The sequence below is a fragment of the Episyrphus balteatus genome, chromosome 3 (assembly GCF_945859705.1).
Source record: "Episyrphus balteatus chromosome 3, idEpiBalt1.1, whole genome shotgun sequence".
In the NCBI taxonomy this organism is placed as follows: Eukaryota; Metazoa; Arthropoda; class Insecta; order Diptera; family Syrphidae; genus Episyrphus; species Episyrphus balteatus.
The window spans coordinates 103,170,525-103,183,077 of NC_079136.1; the positions used below are offsets into that span (position 1 = coordinate 103,170,525).

At 31.9% G+C, this 12,553-nt stretch overlaps 1 protein-coding gene across 1 annotated transcript; it reads right to left on the reverse strand.

Annotated features, from left to right (window-relative positions):
- Positions 1 to 2,773: 2,773 nt before the first annotated feature.
- On the reverse strand, positions 2,774 to 11,167 carry LOC129914826 (armadillo-like helical domain-containing protein 3). Its single transcript, XM_055994242.1, has 6 exons — positions 10,708 to 11,167; positions 10,480 to 10,653; positions 9,767 to 10,421; positions 3,683 to 4,136; positions 3,482 to 3,608; positions 2,774 to 3,423 (listed from the first exon to the last, which is right to left on the reverse strand). The coding sequence occupies exons 1-6, from the start codon at positions 10,961 to 10,963 to the stop codon at positions 3,044 to 3,046; spliced, it is 2,046 nt and encodes a 681-aa protein (XP_055850217.1). The 5' UTR covers positions 10,964 to 11,167; the 3' UTR covers positions 2,774 to 3,043.
- Between the last annotated feature and the right edge of the window lie 1,386 nt (positions 11,168 to 12,553).

The following is a 12,553-nucleotide window of genomic DNA, read 5'->3' on the forward strand; positions in this document are numbered from 1 at the left end:
GGGGGCACGGGGGCACGTGCCCCCACCAGAACTGGTTCATACTTAAAGCAAATCAAATTATAAGAGTTGTTAAAATATATGAATAATAACAGAAAGTACTTGAGGGAAACTCTTGTCTATTTCTGGCTGGAAATGGGAATTTTATTGTTTGTTGCATCTCTTTTCATGAAAACCTCCACCTCACAAATAAATAAACGACTATTTGTTGGGTAAACACGAATTTTTTTTTCGATTTAAAATAAATGAATTTTCTTGTTTTTTTAACTTCAAAGTGATTTTGGTGAAAAATTTTGATATGGATATCGACAATCAAGGTATGCATGGTATTCTAAAAAAACAATTAATTGTATATGCAACTCTATTTTTTCATACGGAGGGGTGGAAGTACACACTTAAAAAATTTGCACTTTTTTCGTTGTTTTTTTAAACATTAGTGTTTTTAAATAGCGCAACACGCCACAACATTGCATAACCTATATATTATTAAAATGCTGAATATGTAGAACAATCTTGCATTTCAAGAGTTTGCACCCCCGAAAACAAAGACCCTTTAAAAAAAAACTCCTCAAAAGAAACCCTTTATAGATTTTTATTATGTCTTTGAGAAAATTTCTCCAGGGATGCCTTTAAAAATATGGAAAGAAATACATAGTGTTCCAAATTTCAAAAGAATCGGTGCAGTTGTTTTGAAGTTACGAGGTGAACCGGCTTTGAAAACATTAGTAGTGATGGGGAGAATGATTTAAAGTTTTGAACTCTGGACTAAAATGTTCGTAAGCGAAATATTAAAATACTAATAACTTGGTCAATTTGGCTCCAATAGACTTACAATTCGAACACAATATTTTTGAAATATAAAAAAATTTTAATGCGTATAAAAAAAATGGGCTTCCCGGGAAAAAAGTATTTTATTCTTAGGAATTTTAATATTTATTAGAATGTAGTCTTTAGTATTTGACTAAAAACTACCAGATCATTAAATAATGGTATAAATATGTCCATAATATAGCAAAATTTTATACAAAATCAATTAAAAAACGAAAACTATTTTTTTTTCTAAATTTCATCTTTATAACTTAATTTCTCAAAAACAACTTGAGTCAAAAAATAAAATAAAGAATAAATTAGGTATTCACTTTAAGAAAAATTATAGCACAGGATTGTACGTGCATTTTATGATTTTTAATATTTTTTTTCTCCCGGCTGATCGGGTACCTCATTTGGTACCTATTTGATGTGGAAAATGTGCCCAAATATTTTTGGCCAGGTCTTAGACCAAAATACCGCACTGTTCGTCGTTTAAATTCGCTGCTTGTCAGTCAGTCGTATGATACTTCACTTTATTTCTAACTGTTATTGCTGATTTTTTTGCCAATCCGTCCCTTGATTTAGGCCCATGGGGTTTGTTCAACAAGAACTCTCGTACCAAGCATTCTTTGGGCCATTTTTTAAAGTTAAGAAGCAGTGAACAATAAGCTTCGGGCACACTGACTTTGAAGTTGAAAAAATTTAGCTCAGATCTTTTTTTGTTCCAAGGAACAATCTGATTACAGATGACGTCAGAGCATTTGAAGTTCTTTACAATAAAATTGACAATATCTATTTCGGTGGTTCCACGTTCAGCATTTTGTATGTAGATCTGCTTTCTTTTTATGTCTATAGTTCTGTTGCATAAAGGTGTTGTTGTTATCATTGGCGGTGGTAAATGTAGCGGCGGTAAAATGTCTATAGTTCTATTGGATAAAGGTGTTGTTGTTATCATTGGAGGTGGTAAATGGAGCGGCGGCGGTAAAAGGGGGAGTTGTGTATGTGATTGTGAAGGCAGTAAATGATTGGGTATCGTAGTTATAATAGAATTAGAATTAGAGCGTTTAGAGAGGAATGGCCTATGTAGGTAATACAAAAATTGGCATATTAGAAATGCTAATTCTTAATTTTTTTGTTCCCTTTTTGTAGTATTGTGCTTCAAAAGTTATAAATTATGACGTTATCACGTAAAATTATCGCCCGTAAACTGGATTCACAGACAACCACTTTTATTTTTATTTGATAATAATTTTATTAACAATTATAATTGTTACTTGAAGTAATCAAAGAAGAATTAATATCAAAGAAAAAAAAAATAATGCATAGATAAAAAATAAATAAATAATTATAATTGCATAAGTTGATAAAAAATAATATGCAATAGCTTTACCGCGGCAGTCCCAGAGTGCCACAAATCTTTTTACAAATGCATATGTACGAACACAACACGACGCAACTGGAATCGGAGCCGGAAGAGTTGGCCAACTTTTAACTTTTACGTACGACACATGTGACGTTTTCATTTTTGACGTGAATAACTTGGTGATTATATTTTTACGACAACTTTTGACAGCTCTTCCGACTCCAGTTCAGGCTCCGGCTCCGTTTTTGAATTGTGTTCCAGCAGTAAGCCCCAACTACAATAGACATGAGCTCGCATGGGCTTATGTCAAAATGGCATGAATTAGTTTTCGAACATACACAATTCTTATGGGATAGCCATAATTTGCATATGCGCTTAGAAATAAAGTTAAAAGAAGTCCAGAGAGACTGAAGCGATATTGTGCTCTAGTGAAACTTTAAAAAAACTAATCACGCATCACTTCGGTTAATCCAGCAGATGTCTTTCTCTCTTTCGATGTTCCCGTGCTCTATGATGGCAAAATGTGATTTTAATGTTTCTGACTGCTATGCGAATTTTCATCATAGCACGGCCACGATACATGAAGGAAATTTAAACGCTTTAATTGGCATTAATAAAAATAGGTTTAATTTTTTAATATAGTTCAAGTCATCATAATAATATGTAATATAATTCGCAATACATAATATATTTGTATAATAAATTCTTTGACAAATTTAAAAACTTCCTATAATTTTATTTATATTTTTTAGGGAATAAAATAGAGGCGAAACAATAGCATCGCTTGATATACGTAAAATAATGATGTGTAGTTTTGCAGAAGAAAAGAAACGAAATTTTACTTAATTGAACTTAAAATCTATTAATCGTTGTTTATGGTGAGGTTGATGTTACCATTAACTCCTGTTCTGGTACCACTGACACAGCTTCCTTCACATATCCATAAATGTTTTTCCTAGTATCAATCACAACATCTCGAATCATTGCTGTGAAAAATGCAGAATGTCTAGGCGCCTCTGAATACCGTTCATAATGATCTAGAGAGTCCTGTAGTTTAAGAGTCAAATCGTAGTTCTTTCTAACTACATCCAAAATCTGCTCTTCGGTTGGTGTTGAGAGACCTTGCTCTGCAAGCCATTCCTTGATTTTATATTGAAAATGCTTAACAATTGCTAAAATATTAACTAAGGCATTGAGAAGTTTGATGACGTCATCTTTGTATTCGCAATCAGGCATTGTTGTGTAACGCAGGACTAAAAATATTAAATTAAAATAAATTACAATCTTAAATAAGGAAAAGGCTTTACTCACCCATAGCCTGAATTTCGGAAAAAACTTTTTCTTCGCGATTTAATTCATAATAAAGTTCATCGTAGCTGTTAGTTGTCGCTAAGAAAGTGTCACCATATGTGATGAACAAATTGAAGATATTAACCACCTAATAAAGCAGAAAAAAAAACAATTCAAATAATTGTTTTAACTAAAACAGAAGCAGTACGAATTATATGTTACCTGCAACGATAGATAGAATATGTTGCATTTTTTTATCAAGTTTTGTTCTTGATTGACTAGAAACCGCAGTAGTCCAATTAATGCTGACCAAAGCTCCTTCCATGGATAATTCAGACGAACTCTGCAACGCTTTTGATAACATAGTATACGTTGAATGATTCCAATACATAGTAAATACAATTCCATTGGGAATTTCTTCATCAAATGGGAAACGATGAACTCGACAAGAAGATCAAGTAAAGTGGCGGCAAGAGGTTGAGATTTGCCAACGCGGTCGACGTGCAGCTTGCGGTGCCTCATTTGTGCACGGTGCAACATCACTTTGAATGTAAGATTGTTGTCGTGCATCATGGAGTTAGCGTATTGGTCTTCAGAAATGCAGGTAAGAATGAGGAAACACAACTTTAGGTTTGCCACACTGGACTCGTTTTTGTTATCTTGCATTACTATGGAACTGGAAAAATTGTTGTTTTCTTATATAATTTTTAACAATATAAGCAAGCTTAAATTTCTGCGAATTAATGCGTCCCGTTTATAATTTATTATAGTAAAAAAAAAATTAATTGGAGATAACAATCCGACATTACGTTAATGGAGAGCCCAAAAAAGGATAAACCATTTTGAAAAAGCTTATTATTTAAAGAAGACCTAAATGGTTTTTATTTATACAGGGTGATTCAGGAGTAATGTCCCAAAAAGCTAATGCGTATATGTTGGGTCGAGACAAGAAAAAAATTGTATGGGAGGCCGGGTCTGTTCCCCTTCGTTTAGCGGGGAGGGGCAATTTAAAAAAAAAATTGACTTGATTGGGAAAAAAAATTGTTAAAAATCAACGGTTACACCTACAATAACGTGCTATATGTTTTCGTAGAGCCAAAAACTTTGTCTTTTATAAAATATTTAAATGAAGCCAACTTATGCTACAGTTTTTGAAGAATTAACTTTCAAAATCAAAATCTTGAAAAAAAAAAATTTGAAAAAAAAATTTCAAACAAATTTTTTTCAAAATGTATGTTGTTAAGTACTAAATAAGTTTTTAAAATTCGATGCTCTTATTTGTTTTTAAACAAAAACAGAAAACCAGATCCAGAAATATCTTCTCACTTTCGAAAAAACAAAACTACTTTATTCTAAAGCCTGAAGTACATAGAAACACAAAGTGAAAAAAAGTAAAAAAAGTTTATTAAGCCTGAACTACATCAAAACACAAAGTCAAACAGTACAAAAAAGTAAACACGATCCCCCTTATTTATAAACTTTGTATAACTTTATACAACTGTTTAGATTTGGAAAATGTGATCAAAAACCTTGTTTATTGTTGTCGTATAGCTGTCAAACTTATACAAAAGAGTAGATTGTCTTAACCGCGAATAATGTGATTATTATTTTTATTAAATAAAGCATATTTAAAACAATTTGAAAAAAGTTATGTAGTGTATAAGTAGACAAAAATCTAATAAATACGACTGGATGTGTTTTTTCTTCCCTTTTGCGTTTCGAACTACATCAAAACACAAAGTCAAAAAAGTACAACAAAGTAAACACGATGTTTTTTTTCTTCACTTTTGTGTTTCGATGTAGCTCTAGCTTAAGACAGCTCTTTATTTTTGTGTTTACGTGGCTGAATTTGTTGATATATGAATTTATGAAACATTAACCATTCGTCTATAATTTTTTAAACATTCAGACTTAAATGAGAATACAACAAAAATATAAAGTATTGGATTAACCCTGAATTGATCAATTTTTTTCATTGATAACACCTGAAAACTCACCTGAGAATTTTTCTTACTGTGTCTAGGGTACCCGCCGCCTATGAATACTTGCTGTAAGGGCCTTATGTCAATAAAACCACAATTTTTTAATGAAAATTGAACAACAAGTAATAATGTACATCCCAAAGAGAAGTCAATGACAAGAAAAGGCAAATACGAAGGAAGAGAATTCAAATGGGATCTAGAAAAAAAATAATTCTCTTAAAACATTTAAAAATCAAAGAATATGACTTAAAAAGTCCTTTTTTATTATAAACTGCTTGCGCAAATGTTATGTTATTGTTTTTCATTAATTTAAAACAATTTTATTGTCTTAAGGCCCTTACAGCTTGAATCCTTAATAATCCAGGTAATCGAACACACCTCTCATAATTAATCCCACCAACTAGTCCGGTCAAATTAGACTAAAATAAGGGGGTGAGGTTACATTAATTCCCAGCAAGCTGAAAATTGGTAGGATTGTTGGAAACACCATCATAAATTAAATTTAAAAAGTCCTCATCGATCCGAGGTTTGGAAAAAAATTTACGGGGGGTCAAAGGTCACAAAAACTGGTTTTTCACGATTTTCAGCAAAACGGTAAGTCTCATCAAAAAATTTTCAATGCAAGAATTGTAGACCAGGTTATTATATATAAAAAGTGTCATGACACTTTTTTTCCTAAGACCCACCGTTTCTTAGGTATAACGATTCAAAAAGTTGAAGTTGAGTTGTAATCGTCATAATCAGGCCTATTTTGAAAAAAACTCCTAACTGAAAAGTTCCTGAAATTTCATTATTTTTTAAGCTTGAATTTCGTTCTTCAACGGTTAAGAATATGGGAAAGCAAAAAAAAAAATGGAATTTTTCGCCATTTTTCCGATTGGGGCCCTTCTCCCGAAACCATTTCCCTGGGAATTTTTGTTTATAATATGTCTGAATATATACAGCGTGTGCAACAGAATGGACAACCCTAAAACGGCTGATAGCTACACTTATGACTGTTCTAAAAACCGATAGAAAAAAGTTCTATCGCAACCAGTTCATAAAATATTGGCTTTTTTTCGTTCAGTGTATTTTAAATTTTATCATCTTATGTTTTCGTTCACTGCAACCAAGAATGAATGAATTTTATTTATTTCTTTTTTTTATAATTTTCTACAATAATTGTATGAGTACCTAAATGCTTAAAAAACTGCATAGCTATTGCACATTTTTGTAAAAAAAATTTTGAAATCTGTTTTTTGATGCAAAATGTAAAAAAATTATTTTATGAAAAATTTTAAACACCTGTGGTATAAAATAAATCTATAGAAACCTAGGTGGCCAACTTTCTTAAAAATATTCTCGTTTAAGGGCAATATGTTTAAGAAAGTTGGCCACCTAGGTTTCTATAGATTTATTTTATACCACAGGTGTTTAAAATTTTTCATAAAATACTTTTTTTACATTTTGCATCAAAAAACAGATTTCAAAATTTTTTTAAGGAAAATGCGCAATAGCTAGGAAGTTTTTAAAGTGTTTATGTACTCATCCAAGTGGTGTAGAAAATTATAAAAAAAAAGAAATAAAAAAAATTCATTCATTCTTGGTTGCAGTGAACGAAAACATAAGATGATAAAATTTAAAATACACTGAACGAAAAAAAGCCAATATTTTATGAACTGGTTGCGATAGAACTTTTTTCTATCGGTTTTTAGAACAGTCATAAGTGTAGCTATCAGCCGTTTTAGGGTTGTCCATTCTCTATTGCACACCCTGTATATATTCAGACATATTATAAACAAAAATTCCCAGGGAAATGGTTTCGGGAGAAGGGCCCCAATCGGAAAAATGGCGAAAAATTCCATTTTTTTTTTTGCTTTCCCATATTCTTAACCGTTGAAGAACGAAATTCAAGCTTAAAAAATAATGAAATTTCAGGAACTTTTCAGTTAGGAGTTTTTTTTTTCAAAATAGGCCTGATTATGACGATTACAACTCAACTTCAACTTTTTGAATCGTTATACCTAAGAAACGGTGGGTCTTAGGAAAAAAAGTGTCTTGACACTTTTTATATATAATAACCTGGTCTACAATTCTTGCATTGAAATTTGTTTGATGAGACTTACCGTTTTGCTGAAAATCGTGAAAAACCAGTTTTTGTGACCTTTGACCCCCCGTAAATATTTTTCCACACCTCGGATCGATGAGGACTTTTTAAATTTAATTTATGATGGTGTTTCCAACAATCCTACCAATTTTCAGCTTGCTGGGAATTAATGTAACCTCGGATGTCTAAATTGACCGGACTAAACTATCGCAAAAGCTAACTATTAAATGGTTGGAATGCCCGGGCATGTAAAATACAACGAATGAACCCATTCAACGTCATATACGTGGATATGGGAAACTTGAACTGATAATAATCACCCTGAGAAAAATACTGTCGTTTTCCTTCACTCTATTTGGGAGTACTCTAAATTTTTACTCCTTTTTCTGGAGTGATGGAACATAATGAGAGTAATTTTTTTTTTGTAATCGTGTGTGTGTGAGAATACAAAAATGGCTAATTTTTGTTTTTAATTTTCTTGAAGAAAATAGTGATAACAGGCGTAGGGAAAACTTTGTATTAACTGAAAAAAAAGGAGCATTACTTACTTCTAAGTAAGTTTTATGTATATTTTGATTATAAATATTGAGACAATATCAAAAATATTAACGTAAATGTCTACATAAGGAGATAGTTGTAACTGATTATTATTTCATTGATTTCTTTTGAAAAATAATATAACTGTCTGGGTAAACAATTTAAATGAAGTTGATGAATACCTTTTTTTACTTTCAAATCTATCAACTTCACCAAAAAGATAGATATTACTTTTGACTTTGTCAAATTCTGAAGCTCTTAAATTAAAAAAAAATCAGCGGTTTTCTTGTAAAAACCAATGCGTTTTTGTTTTCGTGAGAGTGTAAAGTTCAGGTGTTATATTGTAATTACGTATAGGGTCTAATGGGAGGCCCCTAAAAAAACCATAGCGTCTACGTTTTTCATTTGAGAACGCTTTCCTGTTTGTTACTACTAAAGCCAGAACCATAATTGGCGGATGGAGTCGGAAGCTACTTGTTGTTGTTTTCTAATTGTTGTTGTTTTCTTTGTATTTTGACGGATGAAAACTTATCGAAAATACAAAGAAAACAACAACAATTGACAGTAACTTCCAATTCTATCCGCCAATTATGGTTCTGGCTTAACTCTGCGAAAATTTTTAAGGTGACCTGACAAAGAATTAATGTTAATACTTTGATTAATTTTTAATTTTTTGTTCGGTATTTCCTTAACATGCAGATCGACCTAAGCTCGTATACAAAACCATATCAAAAGTTAAACCGAGTTAAGATATATTTAAGAGATTCAGCCGAGTTGTGCGCAGATTCAGTTAGAAAGTCACACATTCGTTTTTAACTATACGTTTTTTATCTGTAAGTGTACGAAAAATAAGTCAAGAAGAACGGAGAAAAAAATTCAGCTAAAATTTAGCGCGATGTGCGTACTAGGCTTAAAGAAATAATTTTTTTAAAACTTTTATATGAAGCATAATAAGCGTTCGTTGTTAAGTTTTACTTTTGGTATATTTTTCACTATGTTTCTGATCGGTTTTTTTCAGCCTAATTGACACACACCCTTAGTTTAATTTTAAAATTGTAAAATAAAAATATCCCGTCAGCGCAGAAAAAAATTGGATTTTTTTTTATCTGGCACAGGATTTTTTTTAATTGATGAAGTCCACTGGCTGAAAAATTCCTTTATTTGGTTTTCAATTTCATTTTGGAAAATGTTTTAAGAAGTGAAGAATTAATGAAAATAATGGAAGAAATAAATTTGGCGGAGTATAATATAAAAGAAAAAATATTCATAATGGTTATTTTTGTTAATAAAAAAATAATTTGAAAGAAACATTTTTCGCATTTATCACTTTTGAAACAAATTTTAAACTTCAAAGTCATAAGTGTGTGTGCAAGTCCGTATGGAAATCGGTGTAGATCTGACTAAAAATGTGGAGTAAATCCGGAGTACTCCGCAGTACTAAAATTACTCCGGAGTAATTTTCGTTACACTTTTGTGGCGTGGAGGCACACAAAACCTTCAAAAGTGCCAAAATAAGTACTAAAAGGGTACTCTCATTGGAGTGAAGGAAAACGACATAAGTGTTTATCTGCTAAGTTTAAAAAACGATGGCATGTTGTCACTATAAAATAATTTTGCGATAATATGATAAAGGAATCGATATGAATATGGGCGATAAAAATCGAATTCTTATTAAAAAAATAAACAAACAAAAAAAATTACCAATATTGAAATACTGCTACCAGTAAATTGGTTGGATACTGTGTAATGTCTATTATGGGAGCATTGGCCAGATCAGGAACTGGTTGTGTCAGGCTCAATGTGTTGCTTGGCGAAGGAGGAGCACTTGATTCTGCTTGAGTATGTGCCAAAGTCGTAATGAAATTCCTATTCAAATGAACTGCTTCATAAAGCGCCAGCAATAGTCCATTGTTAGCTTTGATTTGTTGTACACGTTCACATCCCTCGTCCGATACAAACATGTTTCCCACAATGTTCGACAGCGAAGAGAACCACGACGACGATTGCACATTAGACAGACTCTGCATATACTGACGACAGAAATCAATTAACGATTGCGATATCATCTGTCCATATCCGTTCAAAGCCAATTCATCTGCCAAAATCGACAATTGCACGATATAAGGATTCGTTGCCTCATGTTTACGGTAGTTAACCAGAATAGTAAGAAGGATAACGATGTCATGCCCATGTTGGGCGCGAAGTGTCGGATCACTTAGCAGTCTTACAAAGGAATCGAACAGAGTGTGGAGCATCAGATATTCTACAATGACATTTTGACTTACATTGTCTGTCCCAGTTACTAGCACTAGGAGCAGTTTAAGACACATGAAACGGGCATTTTCAACAACATCTCCTGAAAAAGAGAATGATTCTAATAAATATTTTGTGAAATGTATGGAAAGATTTCTTACCCAAAAGAATTTGGTTGCAGTGATTTAAGAGAATCTTCATCTTTTGATACATTTCATCATATTGGAATACCTCTCCTACAACATCGAAGCTTGTGTCAATGGTCGATTTTTTGAAAATCGAATAAAATAAGGAACAAAGGGTCTGGAGACTATTGCACAATCTTTTGGGATGACCTGAGTGCAAAAATGTTGGTAAGTTTAAGTCTATTGAGTTTTTGGTTATCCTACCTGAGTCAAGAATTTCTATGCATTTCTCAAATATCAAATTTATATTCGTTTTTACTGTAAGCAGCTGTTCTCCGGTGAGTTTGGTTATTTCATTTTCCAATGACTCGACATTCGGTTGGAGTAAAAAAAATTCATTCCAAAATTCTGGACTATCTCCTGTGGGGTCTTCGCCACGGAAAAATAGTTCATAAATGTAAACAACTTTTTCTTTCGGGCGTTTCGATGAACCCGAACCACTTCTTTTTCGTGAAGTCATTTTTTTTTTGTAATCTAGCAAAAGAGTTTGCTATTTGGTTTTGGTTTTTTTTTTTAATTTCTAAAAGTTAATAATTTTTGTAGAAGGAATTTTTATAGTTATGTTTAATGGAAAATAGAGTGAAAAACAAATTTAACAAAACTTTTTCTTGCTTCTTGGTTTGGATAAATTTTGACAGATCGGCTGATGCGGTGTGAACTCCGAAACTTGTACTCCTAACACTCATGCGGGATGTGTTCATAATATTTTTACTGGTTGCGTTCATTTTAGCAGCCTATTAGGATAAAATTTGCTTTTGAGATTCGAAATGGTATAATTTGAACCGATTCCACCCCAACAAATTTTACTTGGGTTGCCGTATGGTCGAAGAGGGTTGTCCGGGGAGTGAGAAGGGACCATCAAACCTAACGGCAAGATGTGTTTTGTAATTATTTGAGGTCTAAGGTTTAAGAATCCGGTAATTTTTGCCGGTCCTCACATTCTGCATACTCAGCTGCCTCTATTAAATAGTACCTACTCAACGTGTTTTTTTAACATTTTTTTTTCGCAAATTTTGACTTTGAAATCATTTATTTCGAAAACAATTGATTGAAATAGCTTGATTTAAGAATTTGAAATTAAGTCTACAATTGTAGCTTTTGAAAAATGTAACATTTATAATTGTTAGTGTTGCCGTTGTTTTTTATTATTTTTTTTGTTTTAGAAAAATGCCCCACCCTCCTTAACGGAAGGAGATAGACAACTTTTTTATGGCAAAGAATGATCGTATGAAAACCTTCTACAAAAAAAAAAAAAAAATCAATTCTTGGGGCTAAAGTTATTGTACTCTCCTCTCAAATGTTTCTTTATTACCTACTTGACTAAAACTAAAAATGCGAATAAAACCTAAGTTCAAATAGCCATATTTCGGCACAGTACCTACACATAAAAAGGTAATATATTCCGAACTGACATTGGTCGTCAAATTGTCAAAACATGACAATTTGGCGACCAATGTAATTCTTAATTGTTAAGAATTTTATTGAACATTTTCCGCGAAAAAACACGAAGAAAATTTGTTATTTTTTAATTTATAATTTTTTCAAATGGCATTTTATAAATTAAAACAAAAACAAATTTACTGTTTACTGCGATTGAAATATAAAAATTAAAGGCCGACCTGACAGATTGACAACGTTCGGAAGATATCTTATTATGTGTACTGTGATATTTCGGTTAGTTTTCAATAAAAAAAAAAATGTATTGAGCCCAGCATATTAAAATAAATTTAATCTACTTTTATTGTTTAGAACATTGTTTATGCCTTTCTCAACGCAAAAAAAAATTACACCCAAATAAAAAAAAAACTCGAAGAACCGTAAATTTTGATTTTTTTGTTATGTTTGTTTCGACTATTTTGGTATGAAATTTTTTTTCTTCAATTTTTGAAATACATTATTCCGATAGGAAATTTAATTCTCTACAAAAAGTTTTAAGTGCGATATACCCAAATTTTGCTTCGTTTACGAGATATATTGAAAAAACCAAAAAGGGGGCTTTTGCGCCCTATCTTCAATTTTCACCCCCTCATTTAATGGCACTTCGCAGTTT